Raw genomic sequence first — 21,489 nt, 5'->3', positions numbered from 1 at the left:
AGCTAAGATGTAATATGAATTGCCTGGCTCACCACAACTTACAGGGATGTTCTAAGTTACATCTGGTTTTTTTTTATAAATATTTATTAGAGTTTTCAATTTTATACAAACAAAAAAGAAAAAAAAATATTAAAAACAAATCAATTTCAATACCAATTTTCAATAACATCTTTCCTTGACTTCCTCATACCTCCCCTTCTTGTTTTCTAGTTCAAATTATTTATCCAGCAAATCCTAAACTCTTAACATTCCATTTAACTAACACCTTATTTTCCAATCAACTTCTTAAATTTTGTAACTTAAACAATATTTATACCAATTCTTTTTACCATAACAGCTAGAGACCACATAAATTCAATCCAGCATCTTTCAAAGTTCATTAATTTTGCAATATTTCTGTAAATAGTCCTTAAATTTCTTCCAATCTTCTTCTGCCGACTCTTCTCCCTGGTCGCGGATTCTGCCAGTCATTTCTGCCAGTCCCATACAGTCAATCAACTTCACCTGCCATTCTTCCAGAGTGGGTAGATCTTGCGTCTTCCAGTGCTTTGCTATAAGTATTCTTGCTGCCGTTGTAGCATACATAAAAAAAGTTCTATCCTTCTTTGGCACCAAATGGCCGACTATGCCCAAGAGAAAAGCCTCTGGTTTCTTCAAGAAGGTATATTTAAATACCTTTTTCATTTCATTATAGATAATTTCCCAGAAAGCCTTAATTCTTGGGCACGTCCACCAAAGGTGAAAGAATGTACCTTCAGTTTCTTTACATTTCCAACATTTATTATCGGGCAAATGATATATTTTTGCAAGCTTGACTGGTGTCATGTACCACCTGTATATCATTTTCATAATATTCTCTCTTAGGGCATTACATGCCGTAAATTTCATACCGGTGGTCCACAACGTTCTAAGTTACATCTGGAGGGCCCCAGCTAACACTGCCAATAACATCTGCACGGTTCCTCACCCCTGCTCCAAGCCATATATATTACATTGTGCAGCAAGAGGTCAGTCTGCAAAGTTAGGTGTGATGTTACTCTCCAGAGGGATTGGGGCAGGACTGGTAGGGTTAAATGCAGGGTGGCCAATGAGAGGCAGAGCCAACTAATTCTAGTTTTGTTCCCATTCGTGTGCCAGGCAGTGGAACAGCTTCCACTGCCTGGCACATAGTTTGCAGGAAAACTATAGGATTTTTGCTTTATTTTCACACGAAAAGTCCCTAAGACGGTTGGATGGTGCTTGTATGCCTCCTTCCGGCAACTCCTGCAGCCAAGCTGGTGCGCTGCTCTGCTTTCCTTTGAACCACATCAGCAAAGCCGAGAGGCGGGTCTTGCTTTCTGGGTACCCAGGACCTCCATACACACTGCTCAGGTTTGTGCCCCAAGGAGGTCACTTTTGTTGTTGTTTAGTCATTTAGTCGTGTCCGCCTCTTCGTGACCCCATGGACCAGAGCACGCCAGGCACTCCTGTCTTCCACTGCCTCCCGCAGTTTAGTCAAACTCATGCTGCTAGCTTCAAGAACACTGTCCAACCATCTTGTCCTCTGTCGTCCCCTTCTCCTTGTGCCCTCCATCTTTCCCAACATCAGGGTCTTTTACAGGGAGTCTTCTCTTCTCATGAGGTGGCCAAAGTATTGGAGCCTCAGCTTCAGGATCTGTCCTTCCAGTGAGCACTCAGGGCTGATTTCCTTAAGAATGGATAGGTTTGATCTTCTTGCAGTCCATGGGACTCTCAAGAGTCTCCTCCAGCACCATAATTCAAAAGCAGGTCACTTAGGTGCTGCTAATGCAGCTGTTTGACTTCATTTCCAGAAGCACATTTCATTTTCTCTTGAGACAGATGCCAACAGCCACAACTCCTGTGCCACATGGCTCTCAGGCTCTCACTTCATTCTGGGCCTGTAGCTCAGGCTTGACTCTTTATGCATCTATGATTTTGAGGGCAGAGGAGTGGTTTGACAGCTCCCTCTGCCTGCTTCCCTAAATCTTCAGTCAATGGGTGGTACAATATGTTCTCAAAGGAGTCTGAGTCTGGCTCCAAGTCAGGGTTAGGCATGACAATCTACAGTATACCGAGAATATGAAAGAACTTTCTCTAGTACGTATCACAACAAAATCAGTCTAATAAGACTGCACAGCCTTTTTGAAATAATGACATGCCCACTGAAGTAGCATATTAACAAGCAGACCATCATAATTAAATAATGCTTTAAGGTTATGTTAAAATCAAATTCTGTAAAATATATTCTCACCAGAATTACTTGAAAAATAGTTGGAACAAGATGAATTTCTTCAACAAGGCTGTAAAAAAACCCCAGAAACCCAAATTAAACCATTGAACATGAAACAGTGTGGCAAAGTCTTTGTTGCTAAAATCTGTGACCCAGAACCTCAGCCCCTGACTACCTCTTTATTTAAATAAGTTCTACCACAGCTATTAAAACATAAGAAATCCAATACTGCTTTAAAAATTACTTCTTGGTCTACCTTACAGATGTGAAGCAAGTGAGTGGAACAGTAAGTAAATTAATATTTTTTTAAAGGCAGATATTAAAATGCATTAAGTCCATCAAATGGGCAATGGAGGCAGTAAAATAATTTAAAGTAATAGGCTACAGTGGATATACTGAAATTAACACACATACACCGAAGCAGCTTTTTATGTACGCTTCATTAGCTATTTTATCTTCTCTGCTTTAATAAATTCAAGTATATTAGAATCACATACCGTGTATCTGAGAAGTGATTAACCACCAGGTTTCAGATAAAGGACATTCAACTTTATGACAACAGAGAGCTACAGAAGCCATTAAAAAACTGTTTAAATATGGGAACTTGACCAATTGGCCTTAAACTTCGACCACCTCAAATGTGCTTCCAAATTCCCTTCTTTTGCCATGTTACTCCTTAGGGACTTACTTTGCCTCATTTGTCCCTAGTTTTCTGACTCTGCTGTGCTCTCCTACAATTCAGGAGATGAATTTTACCTGAGTTCAGAGAAAAATAATCCAAAACATAAGAAAAGCAAATCTTACACACTTGCACAAGCACTATTTATGTGAGGGTGACAGCACATCAGATTCGCCCAAATAGCTGTTGTATAGAGGTGGGCAAAGGAATGGTTATGGAAAAACAGGCTAACCAAAAAAAGTAGATCAAGTCATTAAGAAGCAATGTCTCGTGTCTGGTGGACACTTGAGTCTGAACAGAATTTTGAAGCACGGTTAGAAGACTAATGTATACAACAGTTCGTTTTTTATTGAGAGATTCATTTTTCCCAAGTGTCTCGTGAAACGGGGGGGGGGGGAGATGTAACTGTTCCTTGTTGATATATTCAATAAAGTCTCACCAAATCTCCCATGTAGATTTCAAAGTACTCATATCTCCAAACTTAATATTGACTAAGGCGTTGCCTATAGCTGCAACAAGCCCTTTCCTCGTGGGACCTATATTCAAAATATACTCTCTAATTATGTAAGAGTATGTGTAGCATGTATGAGGACCACAGAATTGTTGATGAAATTGAAACCATCCAATGGCCATTCATGCCTTGAGTCACCATTTGTAGCTGTTCTTTGGTGGGTGGGTCATATTTTTTTTGCCCCCCAAACCCTCTCAACCTATAATAACCCTTAGATCCAAATTTATATTTCTACTTAGAATTAACAGTTTGAGTCTTTCTGTAAGAATAGTTCTCTTCTTAAGTGACAGTACAATCCTAAAGATGATCATGCAGAAATAAGTCCCACCATATTCAGTGATGTTTACTTCGTAGTAAATGTGTTTATGATTGAGAAAATACGGGAAAATATAATTTGATGGCCAGAATACTAGTTCTTTGAGTTCAAGAGGGTTTTAGACTCATTTTTCTAAACAGCAGGAACCTACACTACATGGCTCACTACAGTTAAAACTGAAGCAGTTTATAATATGACATATCAAGGGTCAGCTGATCTAAGGTGAGGAAAGGTCAAGCTCTCTGGATTCTGGCTCACAGAAGTAGTGAACGTACAATTGGATTACCTTGTAAAAACGGGGCTATACTCTGTAAGGGCAACTAACAGCTTTAGAGCATAAGCAGGTAGTGGGTCAGGTGCCATTAGAATTTGCTCAAACCTAGAACAAAAGAAAGAACAACCTTGTGAAACATAAATGTAACTATTTCACCCATCATTTTCTGTAGGAAAATATGCTAGCAGTTGACCAAGTGAACCTTCCCTTAATCTGTCCACTCATACATCCTTCTACTGACTTATCTACTTGTACAATTTTTTTAAGGGAAAGTTATGTGTTTTGAACAGCAGAAAAATCAATTTTCTGCTAGTCTTTTGTAACAGGATGACCCTATTAGCAGTGGCAGGATTTGCCTTGGCAGCTTCTAAAGTTCAAGCCAATTTTCTATCCGCTCAGCAGTAGATTTTATTATTAATTTGAGTATATTTTTTGTAATTATCATTTGCTTTTTTGTTCTCTTTTTTACTCATAGTTGATGTATGCTTGAAACCACTCTGCGACACTTTTCAGTTGAAGGAAAATTGGACTAATTAGGACAACCCATATATATTATAGTTGAAGAAGCAAAATAACTTGTGGTTTTTTTTAAATCAAACTCAGAGGATTAGAGGAAACCTTGTTTCTCTTTAGGAAGAGCCAGGCAGATTGTAAAATGGTTATGCAAACTTGGGTGTCCTGCAGCTGTGTTGTTTCTACAATAAATGTAGTGAAGGACTGTATAAAATCTTATACTGAGACATCTGGCAGAAAAATGTGCGACACTGTTTATTAATCCGACTGCAGTTCAGAAATGTGCAGCCAAAACAGATTGGTTATAGAATTAGTTTTGATTAGAAAAACTGTTCTGTACTTACTGAGGCAGCAATGAGTCTTTAATGAGAGACAGAAGTTTGTTGTTTGAGTTAAGGTTCTCTTTCTCTTCAGCCATGACCTCGTGGCTCACAAGCAGTGATGTGGTTTCTGAGAGCAACCGCAAGCTGAAGAGTCTCCACTCCACTAAAGAAGAAGAAAGGAATCAATGTGCCAAGAATGTGTCCGCACCGATGCTTAATTAAAGCAAAATGGGTATTTCAGTTGATGTGGCCATATATTTACCATTTTGACTGGAGACCAAAGAAACCAAGGGTGGGAGGATGTAATCCATAACCTAAAGGAAGGCATGATAAAGATCTGGCTTCAATTATACAGACATGACGATATTTCATGTATACGGCAATCCACGTTTATTTCCCAATTATAATAAATTACAATTCATAAATAGAGAAACCAACTTCACTCAGGTAAATTGTTTCAGTATTACAAATAAGAATATGTTCTTTTTATATATAAAAAAATGTACCAATTCTTAACTGAACACCAGCATAGATTTCCAATGCCAATCAATTGGCATTGATTTTTAGGAAAGAAAATACAAACTTCAGTGGCACAATGTTGCTTATTTAAGATACAGACTTGAAGTCTCTGCATCATTCAATAAGGCATTCAGCTCACAAAGTTTGGAAATGAAGTACCTCAGCTAGAACTCAGTCCACCTGCCAGAAACATGGTGGTCCTTAAAGCAACAGTTGTAGCAGTGAGTCAGGGGAGCAATTCACCCCCCCATCTCTTGTGGCAGAATTGGCTCGGATGCGTAAGTGGGCAAAGTAGGGGGTATATTCCTTGCTTCTGCTATATATTCTGATAAAGGATCTTGGTGGCCACTTTCTACCCAAAGTCCCAGTTTAAGAGCTTCTGGGCCACAAAGGTCCTCAGCTCCCCTAAAGGGCTTGACACATTGGTCCATGCTCTGGTGGGCTCAAAACCTCAGTCCAATGCCCTACTGGTGAGCCCAGCAACTGCACTCTACATCATGTATGACTTAGTGCTCTGGAACTAAACTACAGTTGTGGCCTAAATAAACCAACACAAACCTCTTGTTGTGTATTGCTCCTTGGACCCCCGGTCTTTCCTGTGCATGGTAGCACAAAATGATGGCAAATAAATGATTGTAAATCTCTACTGATGTTGACTTGAGCAGTACTAATTTGTACTTGATTTATAAGTAATTTTCCTTGACAAGGTTTTGTAATGTGAAAAAAAATCTAAATAATCAACTCTAATTACATAATACTGAATATGCTCATACGTACATGAAATGCCTATAGATTAACTCAATTACTGGCTGCAGACCTTATCATTCTGGTCCATTAGTTTGAAGAGAACATCACGTCCATATACATAATTCCCATTTCCTTAATTTCCTATTGCAAGCAATTTTGCTCCTCTCTACAAACTATTATTCACCACCCAAGGTAGCTTAAAAACTATTTTACTTCATGAAAACAAAGAACTCTGTTGACACTAACTAGCTTAACCTCTGGGACTAATCTTAGACACACATTTCTAGTCAGAGAAAAGGATATCCTATTAAGAAGTTTTATATTTGAAGTATTGATCTGGAACCTTGAACATGTCTAGCTTCAATTTAACAAGAAAGCATTAAGCTCCTTTGGGTGCTCAGCATTTATATTCATGGATTTCAAGTCATGCTCAACCACCACCAATTAGAAGACATCCCTGGAGTGAAAGTGTTTCTTTAAAAAAACCCCAACATTACATAAATATCATGCAAATGAATTACTGCACAATGCTGCTAAGACTTATATTCCAATAATTACAGTTACACGCCTTTTGAGCGATAGAGCAGTACTGCAGTTCATGCCACTAACTAACACCTGGAAAGGTCATGAACAAGTCATTATGGACCTCTGTATCATCTCTCTAATATACATTTATAGAAGACTGTCACCACGTGGTAGTTTGCAGAGATGGTGCTTGCCCTATGAACTACAGTGTGACACTGTGACGAAGGGGAGGCTGATAAAGACAGGTGGTGGTGGTGAGATGACAGCAGCAGCAGCAGCAGCAGCAGGAGGAGGAGGAGGAGGAGGAGGAGGGATGGGGGCTGAAGGAGGTGAGGAAGCTGAGGAAGAAAAGAGCAGGAGGCTGAGGAGTTGTTGACAGAGGGGGAGGCCAATAGGAGGGAACAAGGACTTGGTGAGACAGGCAGAGCAACAGGGACAGCCCCATTTGCCTAGCTATGCTGCCCACCCCCTCAGCCATGTAGAATTGTGGGTACTTTCGTTTTTTCAATTCGCCTGTTCTTGGGTAGAGAAACAGAGGAGGATCTCTCTCACTCTGTGTGTGTGTTGTGTGTTGGGGAGGGAGATGCTCTTGGGTAGAGAAAGGGAGATAAGGCTATAGTGACCCTCTAAGGGATGCGGGTGGCGCTGTGGGTTAAACCACAGAGCCTAGGACTTGCCGATCAGAAGTTCGGCGGTTCGAATCCACGCGACGGGGTGAGCTCCCATTGCTCGGTCCCTGCTCCTGCCAACCTAACAGTTCGAAAGCATGTCAAAGTGCAAGTAGATAAATAGGTACTGCTCCCGCAGGAAGGTAAACGGCGTTTCCGTGCGCTGCTCTGGTTCGCCAGAAGTGGCTTAGTCAGGCTGGCCACATGACCCGGAAGCTGTACGCCGGCTCCCTCGGCCAATAAAGCGAGATGAGTGCCGCAACCCCAGAGTCGGTCACAACTGGACCTAATGGTCAGGGGTCCCTTTACCCTTTACCTTTAAAGATATAAATACAGTGGTACCTTGGTTCTCAAATTTAATCCATTCCAGCAGTCCGTTCGACACCCAAAATGGTTCAAAAAAAAAAAAGGCTGCAGGAAATTCTTGCACTCAATCTGAAGCCATGGAAGCCGTGTTGGATGTTCAGCTTCCGAAAAACGTTCACAAACTAGAACACTCACTTCCAGGTTTGCGGCGTTCAGGAGCCAAGCCGTTTGGGAACCAAGGTACCACTGTACTTCTAAAGGAATAAATAAAATTATACACAACTGCCCCACCCCCTCTCCACCTGAGTCAAACATAGTTCAGTCACTTTCCTTTTTACCCCCAGCGCTTCATTTCTGACCCTAATAACTCCTAATGATCTGGAAATACTGAATTCATTAGTGAGAGTTGAGGCACTAAGCATGCATGTGGCATCAGAACTTACCGTTGAGTGGTAAAGCGTTAACAACACTGGATGTTGCATTATTGCTTCAAATACTGACAAAGCAGTCTTAACTAGTTCTTCTGAAGCTGTTTGACCTGTTGGGGGATGAGGAAAAATTGTAGTACATCTCTTTTGCAAGAGAAGAAAAATGATTTTATATAAAGGGCATGATTGATATCATAGTTATACTTACCTATTGCTCCATCTAAGTTAGTTTCTCCTGAATCTATTAATTTGACAAAACCCTGAAGAGAAAAATAAGACACAAAAAGAGAAAGGTTAACAAAGACCTATGGCTTTGTTAAATAAATGTGTATAAAATAAAGCCCACATAGCAATAACAGTAGATTAAGGTTAAAGGTTTTGTGACACAATGGCAGGATCTCCACAGAGAGATCATAATTTAAGCCTCTTTAGCACATTTACAGTACAGTGCAATCCTATTCAAGTCTACACAAGAGCTACTGTATTCAACAGGATCTATTCTCAGGTATCTAAGTATAAGACTGCAACCTTAATTATTGAAATTCAACATGACTTCTAGAAAACACAATTTTCTCTTATTTGTGCCATCTTTTTTATCTCCCCACATAATTCATACTTTATGGGTAGACTTATGTGTAAGTAGAGAAAACTGTACCCTACTACATTTTAAGGATAACCTAAATAAATCATCCTTCTGAGGAGCAGCAAAAATAAAATATTAATGCTCTGGGATAAGTAAATACTTTGCTATTATTCCCTCTTCTCTTGTGCCACTTAATTTATTTCCATTTTTCTGATTCAATTTAATACATAGAAGACATTTTATAGGGATGCAAGAGGTATGTCACTGATGCCACAGAAATAGTAATCCACATAATTTAAATATATATGTTATACATAAATTATCAGGTCATTTACATGGCTACCTTTTCAGTACTGAGAGATGCATAGGGGAAAGCATCATCTGATAAAAAAAATGATCCGGGCACACTGATGATAAATGAGCAACAACTTGATACATTTATTTATAGCCCCCTCTAACAAAAGAAATATAAAATAGAAATGGGTCAAAGCAGATCAATAGAAGGGACACCATTTCCCATCTCTGCAAACTGATTGGCCACTGATGGCATTCCACAGAGGAACTGTATCAAGGGTACATATAAAAATGCACAGCAACTAACTGCATATCCAGTAGCCCATTTCACATGCAAAAACACCTGCAAACGCATGCAACATCACAAATCAAACAAACACACAGAACACTGTGTCTTATGCGAACATGCATAAAGTAGTTTTTCACAAACACAAACATGTAGCAGTTATTGTCTTTCATTGCTGTAGCCTACTCTTTCTAATTACAGCGACTTTCCTTTTGACTCCAACATGGGAGCTGTGATCTGTCCAATATGTGGATGAATACCTGCCCTTGGCTAAATCACTGATTAAAACAGGAACTTATACTGAACCATACAGGAAATTACTGGTTTTCTGTAAAGTCAAGATCTCCTTGATTCGTCCACTTTTGGTGTTCAGCAGTCGCCTCATATGAGAGGAGGTGTGAGAATGTGACCCCCCCCCCTACCCCCAGGAACAACCTCAGCAAAGGGACAATAAAGAAGGGTAAATTTGAAGAAACCTGGTGGCCTTTCCTAACCTTTCTAAAGCAACCTGGATGTACTAGACGTCCACCAAATGGCCACTTTTCGTTTCGGTCAGCCCATAATCCCAGATACTAAGTTTTTATTATCTTCAGGAAACCCACCCTTCCACAGTAGATTTGCTCAGTGGGTGTTTCTTTCCATTTTGCTCTTGCATGTGTTTGCACATACTTGTAATTTCTATTGTCCTTACCTTTATTTCTCTTGACTGTTATTGTTAGGTTGATGTTGAAAACTAATTTTAAAAATTACACACACTGGGGGGGGGGAGAGAGAGAGAGAGAGAGAGAGAGAGAAAGAGAAAGAGAACTGGGAGACATGGATGTTTTACTGAGGCAGTTTCCAAGGTATTAGACCTTGGAGCCAGAATCTAAGGCTATCTGACTTTTAGAAGACACCTGAAGGCAGCCATGTTTAAGTTTTAAATGTCTGATGTTTTATTGTATTTTTAATATTTTGTTGGAAGCTGCCCAGAGTAGCTGGGGAAACTCAGCCAGATGGGCGGGGTATAAATAATAAGTTGTTGTTGTGTAGCACAGCCACATTGGCTGCTAAATGTACCATATCACAGAACTGGACCACAACCAAATCCCCGTCAATACCTAATTAGACATGCTGGCTTTGGTGGCACTGTTTGGTCCAATATTGTTAAAATGCCTTTCAGTTACTAGACACTGATGGGGACGGTATGCTCGGTCAATTCTGGCAAACCACTTGTGCACTCAATCCTTGTCCATCATAGCTTTTTAAATATAGCAGGAAGGCGGGTGGGCAGCTGGATCCAAGGGGTTGTTATGGCCTCTTTGAGAGAGTGAGTTGTTCCAGCCTCTTTAAAAGAGGCAACAAATCAATTACTCCTGTCAAAACCTAGCCTGGATCCAGAAGATGTTATGATCAGTTACTCTTGGATCTAAGTAATCTGCTTCATCAATTTAAAATCAGGCTTCAGGCCTGGGTTTTGGGCGTAAACTGCCTTGGTTGCCTGGTTGGATGGCTTTTTCTATAAGAGAACCAAGTAGGACCTGCATGTGCAACATTTATAGCAGAACACCTAATGTCATGCAACTCAGGCACACAATGGGTGATTGCATTCAGCTGCTGACCCAAAGGTTGGTGGTTCAAGCCTACCCGGAGACAACTGTGGGCAGGATTTCAGGGGGTTGGACTAGACGACCCTCGGGGTACCTTGCAACTCTACAATTCTCTGATTCTCTGTCTCTTCCAGAGATTAAGGCTACAAGGAAGAATAAGAAAGTTGGGGAAAGCCACACTGATGCAAACAGCATGTGAAATATGGGATTTAATGCTAGAGATTATTTGCAGCACTCTCTGTAAATGACAATGCCCATCTGATAGAAGTGACTGGTTCCACAGGTGTCAAAGAGGCTTGCTTTTACTCATCACAGGCAATATCAGAAGGATGAAAAAACATATACGCCTTTTCAAGCGATTGCCAATATTTTGACATAGCAGTTCATGAACTACAAACCTAAAGGCTGACAGCTTTACCATATGTCAATCTTAAAATTCAGTGCATCGCTCAAGATAATCAGAATGATCCACTCCAACCCAAGGTGTTTAAAGCTCATTTGATTTCAATGGAAGAAAACAAGCACATACTTTAACCTTAGCTGGATTTTGCTCTCAATTTATCCTCTATTCCTCATTATTAAAGGGGGAATGGAGGGGAAGGAACCTTTTATTAAGACAAGAAGGAAGCATCTGTTAAATGATGAGACCTGAGAGGTGACATGGTATAGAATTCCAGACACTATGCAAAGACTCTTTCACATTACAAATCTCAATCTCCAGGGATCTTGGTGCCAAGGCCTACATATTAGCAGTGTACCACTGTTTCTTTTCAACTACTACACATTAAAATAAATAAATTTACATTCAGTTACAACCCATATCCTCAACTGCAATCAGGCAAACACTATAGGGCTGATGTAAAGCTGTAATGAGTGGCATCCTGTTTAAACCGCCATTCTGCAAAGCAACTACAGAAATGGTTCTTCACAATTTGCCTTGCACAGAAATATACAAATATGCTGATTTATTAAACATTCATATCTTGTACTCTTTGTTCATAAAGTTTGTTTTAGTGAAGAATAAGCAGGACAGAAATGAGAAATAGATACTGTCCTCCTCTGCATTGCATCTGTTCTGTGGAAATTTTTTTGACAGCAATTTGTAGCTCAATACATTAATCCAACCTCTGATAAAAACCAAAGTAATCAAATATTTAAGAGAAGAGAAAGCTTTGCATTTTATTTTTTTACGTGAGCTTACAACTTATTATAATGGTGGTTCTAAAAATATTTCCTTCACAAACATTTCAGTGTCTCTGTGAAATCATACAATGCTGTAGCTAAATAATTTATATTTTCTTGGAATTAAAGGAACACAACAAAAGTGAACATGAGGTCCATACTGCTTCCATTAGGAAGTACTGTAGTCTCCTGTATAAGTAAATCATTAATTTAAGCACCTGTTACTGAAACATGTGTACTCACCATATTTGGTTTCAAAGGAAAAAATGGTACTCTTAGAATAGAGTCATTTCACAGCAGCAGTTGCCGACATGGTGAAAACTAACAATACAATGCAGAAGTACTACTTCATTTTAACTGCAGCACTCTGGAGCACTGGGAATCCCAATACAGATTTTATTGTTAATATCAAAACTAGCATGCTGATGCTGTATGTGACAAATGTCTCAGCTTTCTAGTTTATGCAACTTAGCATTTCATCAACTAAACATAATACAACTGTCCTAGCAAGAAAAATAATATAACTCTTGCAGGTTGTATCTTTAGTACACAAAAAAATATTTCAAAGGAAATACAATATTAATTTGAATGAGCTATGAAGAATTGTCTAAAAATTCTGTTCATAATTCCATCTAAAATATTGCTAGATAAAGAAACACTAAACAAAAGAATATAATAATTATATTGTGCTCAAAATCTCTCTTTTTTAAAATAAAAACTCAGCCCACTCACTTCTCTTATCCTTAATTAAGCTAGCCTTAAGTTTTGCGGGACCTGATGTAAGTGAAAGAGAGATTTCTGGTAGGTCAACAAAGGCTATATAAAGTTTATGAAGCTCCAACAGCAACTGTGTAGAAGTTGGCAGCAAAAGTAATAGAAAGGTAATGTATGCTGATTCTGATCATAGGGGTGCTGTGGTTCTAAGATTATTAGATGCGACTATGGGTGAACTTGTTTAACAGAGAACTGTCTTATGGAAGGACAGGTACAAGAGATAAAAGGAAGATGAGTTGCTGTGGGCTGTCTTTGGACATGTGATGTTCAGTAGAATACAGGCAACCTGATGTGTAACAGCAGAACCTAATGTAACATGCATAGACAATTTAGTGCAGTTCTCTAAAACATTATCGATTTTAACGTCAGAGTTCTTCTCGTGGGGGTCCTTAACGAAATATGTTTTTAAAGTATATACATTATGTGTGTGTGAGAAGTAACACTATTATATTTTTCTTGAACATGTATATTTCAGAAGGGAATCATGTATCACTAAGTTAAATTAAAAAGGTAAAGGTACCCCTGACCATTAGGTCTAGTCGCGGACAACTCTGGGGTTGCGCACTCATCTTGCTCTATAGGCCGAGGGAGCCGGTGTTTGTCCGCAGACTGCTTCCAGGCCATGTGGCCAGCATGACTAAGCCACTTCTGGCAAATCAGAGCAGCACACGGTAATGCTGTTTACCTTCCCGCCGGAGCGGTACCTATTTATCTACTTGCACTCTGACATGCTTTCAAACTGCTAGGTGGGCAGGAGCAGGACCAAACAATGGGAGCTCACCCCGTCGTGTGGATTTGAACTGCCGACCTTCTGATCGGTAAGCCCTAGGCTCAGTGGTTTAGAACACACCCGTGTCCTTTTTATGTTAAATTAATATATATCCAATACATATTAAAATAAAAGCTGCTAAAATTGTAGGTATTCCATTTTGCATATAGCTTGTTTTTGTATTAGTTATATGTATGCATGTTCTCCACAACCTGAAACTATTATTGTTGTTTAGTCGTTTAGTCGTGTCCGACTCTTCGTGACCCCATGGACCAGAGCACGCCAGGCACTTCTGTCTTCCACTGCCTCCCGCAGTTTGGTCAAACTCATGCTGGTTGCTTCGAAAACACTGTCCAACCATCTCGTCCTCTGTCGTCCCCTTCTCCTTGTGCCCTCCATCTTTCCCAACATCAGGGTCTTTTCCAGGGAGTCTTCTCTTCTCACCAGGGAGTCTTCTCTTCTCAACCCCCTCAAGGCAGTGATCCCCTTCATGGATCACTGCCTTGCCGTGGCGAAGGGGCTTGAATAACTCAGAGAAGCTATGAACTATGCCGAGCAGGGCACCCAAGATGAACAGGTCATAGTGGAGAGTTTTGACCAAATGTGATCCACCTGGAGGAGGAACCGGCAAGCCACTCCAGTATCCCTGCCAAGAAAACTCCATGGACAAAGACCTGAAACTATTACTTACCAGCAAAGTTCCATAGCTGCACAGAAACTCCTCAGTTACAATTTGGGGACGAAATACCTATGAGATATATAACGTTGAAAAATAATAAGTACTTGGAAGACATGGTAAATATGCTGTAGCATGCAGTAAAATTGAAAATGACATTTTTGAGTCACAGTTGAGTAGTAATAGACAGATAATACAATAGCTGGAGCTTTTCAGTTTAGAAAAAAGGTAAGTAAGGCAAGGAACATGATAAAGATATATAAAATTATGAATGTTTAGAGAAAGTGGACAGGGAGAATTTTTTTCTCTCTCTTCTGATGCAAGAATTCAGTATCAACTGAAGCTCAACCGTGGAAGTTTCAGAATAGACAAAATGAGTTATTTCTTCACATACTGCATAGTTCTAAAGGGTTCCCTACCACAAGATGTGGCGAAAAGAGAACGTAAATGGCTTTAAAATGGAATAAGGGAAATTTGTGGAGGAGAAGGCTAATTTTGGCTACTTGTTAATTATGGCTATATGCATGTTCAGGATCAGAGGTAGCACATCACTAAACACCAGTTGCTACTATATTCATGTCCAGCTTGATGGCTTCCCATAGGTACCTGGCTGGCTGCTGTTGGAAACAGGATTGTTTGATTAGATTGGTCTGATCCAATGGGGATTTTCTTATGTTTTTATGTATGACAAGTATGAATTAATCACATTAGAATATGACAGAGATGGAAGGAGCAACTTGACATAACGGTGTTAGGGCTTAGATAAGGGCTTCAATGTTACAATGTGAAGCTGACTCTCTCCTTCCCTATCTTCATCCAAAACAGTGGTGGAGCATATGCCCACGCTGTCCGGGGCGGGGGCGCGGGGTGCGCCACTGAGGGATGCGGAGGGGACCCTCCAGTGTGAACAGTTCAGGGTAGGAGAGGGGTGGGGAAGCTGCTGCCCACTCTTCCCCTGATCTCTGCAGTTGGGTCAGAAGTGAGTCGGCGCCACAGCTGACGCCACCGGACGCAAGGTGTACCGCAGACTAGGGTGGGCGGTACCGCTGCCACCGACCTGCCTACTCTCCTGTTTATTCTGGTGTGGAGCCAGGCTCCGATGAAGGTGGGGATGCCTATTTGCACCCCCTCTCAAAATTGTGCCTGGGGCCATGGCACCCACCGCACTAAGCCTCTGATCCAAAATACTACATACTGTGAGATTTCCAATACAGTGGTGCCTTGGTTTACAACCATAATCCATTCCAGAGGTCCGGTTGTACACCAAAACAGGTTGTAACCCAAGGCGCACTTTCGCCAATGTGGCCTCCCCCCCAAAACTGGGCTGTAATCCAAAAAAAGGGACACGCACTTCCGGGTTTGACGTGGTTGTAATCCAAAACGGTTGTAATCCAAAGCGGTTGCAAACCAAGGTACCACTGTAGAGGGGTGCCAGGAGCAATGGCAAGTAGAAACATGGTGTGTTCTCTTTACTGCCCTCTGCTTTCATTTTATTAAAGCAATGTTTTAGATGAGTTCTGTGAAGTTTGAGAAGGCTGTCTCTCCCACTCTTCCACCCGTCACCCTCTTTCAGAGCACTGCACCTGTCCACTTCTTGAGTTAACTGGTACTTTATACTACTCCTTGGCTCTGTCTGGAGCAGACACTTTCCCACCCAAATGTAGTACTGAAGGAGAGAGTTAAAAAGGCTTGTGTCCTGCCAGATCACTGCATGCCTTATGGGGCAAATGTCTTGCACATTTTCTCCTTCTACCCAATACTCAGATAGCTCACTTCAACATTAACAGAAATGCAACAGGAAGAGAACCGGGGGGCGGGGGGATTGGGAGCAGAATCTGCTGCTCTCTGTGTCACTGTACAGACTGGTGAGACCCTGGTCTTCATGTGCTCCACTCATACTTGATGTAGAACTGGAGAGGGCTGGAAGAAGGGGTGCAGGTTGGAGAAACAAGCCACAAAAGCATGTTTCACTTTAATTAGCAGAATAAAATGAAAGTGCAAGAACTCTGTAACAAAACTCACTGGCATCAATTAATGCCAATCTACAACAAGGGAACATTATGGACTATAACCAATAAAGTGGAAAATGCAAACAACCCAGAAACCAGCAACAGTCTTCATTTTCTGTTCTTTAACAAATTATACCTGGGATGTCACAAGATGAAGTACCACAGGCATCATTGGAAGGCACCCTTTCAGCTGCTTAGCTTGAATTGTTGATGGATGTTTACGTCCTGATACATTTGCTAAAGCAGAAAGAATGTCACCTACAAAGCACAAATTGCATGATATTAGCAAGTCTGTAGTCCTTTGTAGTTACTGAGAATAAGCTCCACTTAACAGGCTTTCTTCCGAGAAAGTCTGGGCTGGTACAAACTGAACTCCTGTGGTGTCAGACACTGTGATTGCAATGGAGCACGAGCATCCTGCTGTCTGCCATTTGGCTGGGGCTATTATGAGGAGCACCTTTGTGTCCTATTTATAATTATATCTATTTATAATTATTATCTGCTAACTGAAAGGGAAAGCTGTAAGATATAACTCCCTTCTGCAATGGATAGCATTTTTTACAGAGTAGCATTGTTCCAGTTATGTAATACCCTCCAAATATGTTCATTAATAAATCATATCGGTGTCTGAATTTTTAATACAGTACAAGTTGATTGTAGAAGGTCCCAGCTAAAATTGAATTTTTCAGGTTTTCAGTATTTTAACACTGTATGCAATGCTCCACTACTGGTGCTCTAAATAAAGAAACAGGCTTACTTTAGCACTACCTAATTATTTTGTGACCAGAAGTAGAGGCTGGCCCACTAGGGCTACTGGGCCATGGCCCTCCCAAGGAAAATGTCAAGCATCCTCCAAAATCTCAAAGCCACATGTTTTTTTCCCTGTTGCACAGACCTTTCATACTTCTACTTGAACTCCAAGATGTTCTGCAAACATTTCTGTCAACCTATTGTTCTCTGACCAATCAAGTATTTACAGAACTCCGCTATTCTATTGGATTAGGATCGGCTACGGCAAAGAGATCCCTCTCGTGTGTCTCTAAGCAGAAAAACCATATGACTGACTGGACTGTCTGTAATTCAGCACCACTATGAAGGAGTCAACTCCATCTGTTATGAAGTTAACCAGCAACCTCAGCATTGACCTAGTGGGGCTGCGTTGAAGGGTAGTTAGAGCAGATACAGAGCTGTTTCCTAAATTGCCCATTCCTCAAAACACATTCTTTGCTGCTAGCCAGAAGAAGGGCAGGGTTGCTAGTTTGAGCAGCTCGTTTTTTTAAAAAAATTATATTGATTAAGAGAGTACAATGGTGGAGTATCTGTTTTTTGCTTAATCATTTGCAGTTATTTTTGTAAATGGGGGGATAACTGCTTACGAGATAAGCCCCATAACCTCCTAACACCCGTACCAGGTCTAGTGGACACCAGCCACCACTGATGCTGTGTGTATATCTCAGTATTAGACTCAGGCTAAAAGTTGATCAACCCCTAAGACACCAAATAGGCAAAATAGACAATGCCCTTTGGCCACACCTCTTAGAACCCAGGTGGGCAGAGTTGCTACTCAACATGCAGACAGATACTCCAACAGGTATAGGTGACTCAACCAGTCTCTCACAGGTAATATTGTTTAAATCTCAGAAAATAGTTTTCTTAGGTAGAATCCAACAGTTCAATCCTGGCACAGCAACACAGTGTTGGCAAAAGGTCTCAGGGCCAAATGATATTTCATTAAGTAGGTAATTTGGCCTTGCATGTCTGCTTTTCTTTTCAAAATAGCAGCTGGCAGGACAGTTAAAAATATAAAATCACAAAAGTGCATAACACAGTTACAAACAAAGCAATACCCCACTGCTGAGGAGGGGGAGAACTATTGTGCCATCATGAAAAAATAAAAATGGAATAAATAAAACACCAGGATTGGGACTGCATGTCCAAGATGGCTAATTGAACCCTCATTCAAAAATCCTGATGAAAATCATTATAACACCTGTCAAGCTGACACAGGAAGGAATCTGTCATTGATGGGTGATCTATTTTTTATTTTTGCCTGGGGAATCGTATGGTCCTAACAATATTTCTGTGGGTTCTGGCTTCTGTCAAGGTGTTCCGTTGAGCCAGAAAGCAGTTAAGTCATGCTGGGCAAAGGACCCGGAAAGCTGTCTGTGGACAAACGCCAGCTCTCTCGGCCTGAAAGCAAGATGAACACCGTAACCCCATAGTCGCCATTGACTGGACTTAACCGTCCAGGGGTCCTTTACCTTTTACCCCTACCATGACAAAACAGCTATTAATTTAACAAGAAAAAACAGACATGCAAGGGAGAACAATATATTTAACATGAAGTGTATTTGGACTCTCAGTGCTGGCACAAGGTAACCTGTAAGTTTCCAGTGACATCCATCACCAGACTCAGCATCAAACTGCAGCCACTACCTTTCCTATGCTGGAGCCACAGAACAACTCCTATGCTGCACTGGTGAAAATACTATTGGAATACAAGATACCTTTCTGATAACATTGCACTGATTTCTGTTGGGTCCCTGCTAAATGAGGACATGCCTGAGAATTCTCTGAAATTACATGCCACGAAGCAGAAAAACTCATAGTTTGTACTGCTAAAGCTCAGACAAAAAGGAGATTAACCAGTTTTTAATAAGCATTGTTATAGTTTACATGATTTAGGTTTGAAAAATGTACATCTGAAAGGTTTTTCCACTTTTTAAAAGTAAGTACTTTAATATATGTGGTTTACAGCTACATCTGCTGGAAGAGACTGAAATTTCAATATTGTTTACATGCAAATCTTCCTCTCAAATCTACAAAAAACTAGATTGGCAAATGAACACTTTTAAATTTAGTTTTATTTGCCAATTTGATTATTTTGGACATTAAAGGGCCTTCTCGGTAGTGATGCCTGCCCTGTGGAACGCCCTCCCATCAGATGTCAAGGAAATAAACAACTACCTGACTTTTAGAAAACATCTGAAGGCAGCCCTGTTTAGGAAAGTTTTTAATGTTTAATGTTTTAACGTGTTCTTAATATTCTACTGGAAGTCTCCCAGAGTGACTGGGTAAACCCAGCCAGATGGGCGGGGTATAAATAAATTATCATCATCATAATAATCATAAAGGGTTAACTAAATATTATTCACAAACACATGTAAGAGAGCCCCATTATTTTTTTAAGGAAATGATGGGAGAAGCATGTTTGTTTCTTATCTTTGCCGTTAAAACTGAATACAAATTAACAAAATGTTTATATCCTCAGATATACGAGAAAATATCCTGGCACTGTAATATTGTTGTCAAGTTCTCTAACTTAAACCTCTTAAACCTGCTGTTGCCCTATATATTCAGGAAGACATTATGCCTCACTTAATTTCTCTAGCACTTGCTTTCTTGCATGAAATCCTTGTATATCATGTAACGCTAAGATAATCTTGCAGTGCTCCAGCAAGTGGCAGGTTTTGGGCTATCAAATGTCAGTGGTGCCCTGTGCAATGCTGTTCAGTGCCCGTCGCCTTCTGTGCTCTGTTCTACATCACTGTTGAGATGCCCCTTGTGGTGCCGGTAAAACTGTCTCTGCTCCAGCAGACTGGTGATGGTGTAGTCATGTAATAAATAATAATAATAATAATAATAATTTATTATTTATACCCCGTCCATCTGGCTGGGTTTCCCCAACCACTCTGGGCAGCTCCCAACAGAGTATTAAAAGCACAGTAAGACATAAAAAACATTAAACAGAGCTGCCTTCAGATGTCTTCTAAAAGTCAGATAAACATTTCCTTAATATCTGATGGGAGGGTGTTCCACAGGGTGGGCACCACTACCAAGAAGGCCCTCTGCCTGGTTCCCTGTAACCTCACTTCTTGCGGGGGAGGGGGGGCGTCAGAAGGCCCTTGGAGTTGGACCTCAGTGTCTGGGCTGAGCGATGGGGGTGAAGACGCTCCTTCAGGTACACTAGGCTGAGGCCGTTTAGGGCTTTAAAGGTCAGTACCAACACTTTGAATTGTCCTCGGAAACATACTGGGAGCCAATGTAGGTCTTTCAGGACCAGTGTTATATGGTCTTGGTGGCCACTCCCAGTCACCAGTCTAGCTGCCAAATTCTGGATTAATTGTAGTTTCCGGGCCACCTTCAAAGGAAGATGCTGGGATCATGGATGTCGAAGCTGATGTTGTAGTTCCACTCTAAATGTGGGTGTGGAGGGAGCGGCCGCAGTGGTGGAAGCTCCCCAAGAAACTGTAGAGCCTACTACCCTTTCTCCACCATTTCCAATTATAATGGTGGAATGCAATCCAGCAAATTCATTCCTATTACCACAGGACCACAACTGTAGCCCTCGAATACTTCTCCCATTACAGCATGTTATCTTTCCTACTGTAACTCATGCCATTACTGCTTTTGGAATGTCAGCGTCTTGAGGCAAGAACTGTGTTTGCTTTTGTCATTAATGCTCTACAGTGCTTCACAAGAAAAGAGCAAAAGGGACCTCTACCTCCTTTTATAGCGAGGCAGCAGAATTTACCTAGAATTTGTGGCAGCTCCTGCACAATGTGATAGATGAGAAGATCCAGGCATTTTGACAGGTATTCATTGCTGCTTTGCTGCTCTTTTCCTGGCATGGCCTTTCTGCTGTCTCTTTCAATGTACATCACCAATCTACACACATAGAAATTCATCTTATATAACAAAACAATGATACTTCTCTCAAAAGATTGCTACAAGAATTTCTGTAAGGCAGCATACCCCTTTCTGGAGCCCTCCAGATGTTTTGGCCATGTTGGCTGAAGCTGATGGAAATTGCTACCCAAAACATCTAGAGGGCAGGGGGTTGGCGAAGGCTGTCATGAGAGTGGGTATAGGATTGCAGCATGGCATATAAGCTGTTAAAATCTATTCTAAATAAGTGAACCTTCATTGCATGTAATTGTATCAACTTGTTTTCACATTTTAGACTGAAGAGGAATAAAAGTCCTTCTTTAACAAGTTAATTTATAATTTCTTCATTCCACAGAAAGTAATACTAAATCTTACAGGCTTTAATTGGCTGAGTAATCCCTTAGCATCTAAAAAAAACCTCCACTGTGATTGCTATTCATTCAGGAAGAGAATCACTTCAATAGACCCTTAGGCAATGGTGAAACAGAATGCATAGCAAAGAGAATATATACAGTGGTACCTCGGGTTACATACGCTTCAGGTTACATATGCTTCAGGTTACAGACTTCACTAACCCAGAAATAGTACCTCGGGTTAAGAACTTTGCTTCAGGATGAGAA

The 21,489-nt window shown here is 40.7% G+C and overlaps 1 protein-coding gene across 5 annotated transcripts in view; it reads right to left on the bottom strand.

Moving 5' to 3' along the window:
• Window positions 1-21,489, bottom strand: part of ULK4 (unc-51 like kinase 4) — a 165,128-nt gene that overhangs the window by 100,200 nt on the left and 43,439 nt on the right. For all 5 annotated transcript variants that reach the window (XM_083577636.1, XM_083577634.1, XM_083577637.1 and 2 more), the window contains exons 23-31: window positions 20,736-20,869; window positions 16,338-16,459; window positions 14,208-14,264; window positions 8,248-8,299; window positions 8,055-8,149; window positions 5,109-5,160; window positions 4,868-5,009; window positions 4,023-4,115; window positions 2,252-2,300 (exon numbers count right to left, since the gene is read on the bottom strand). In XM_083577636.1, the coding sequence (XP_083433762.1) occupies window positions 2,252-2,300; window positions 4,023-4,115; window positions 4,868-5,009; window positions 5,109-5,160; window positions 8,055-8,149; window positions 8,248-8,299; window positions 14,208-14,264; window positions 16,338-16,459; window positions 20,736-20,869 (796 nt within the window). The remainder of the gene's footprint in view (window positions 1-2,251; window positions 2,301-4,022; window positions 4,116-4,867; window positions 5,010-5,108; window positions 5,161-8,054; window positions 8,150-8,247; window positions 8,300-14,207; window positions 14,265-16,337; window positions 16,460-20,735; window positions 20,870-21,489) is intronic.

This window comes from Podarcis filfolensis (assembly GCF_964270895.1).
Source record: "Podarcis filfolensis genome assembly, chromosome: 12".
Taxonomy (NCBI): domain Eukaryota; kingdom Metazoa; phylum Chordata; class Lepidosauria; order Squamata; family Lacertidae; genus Podarcis; species Podarcis filfolensis.
This window is presented reverse-complemented; position numbering and strand designations above follow the sequence as displayed.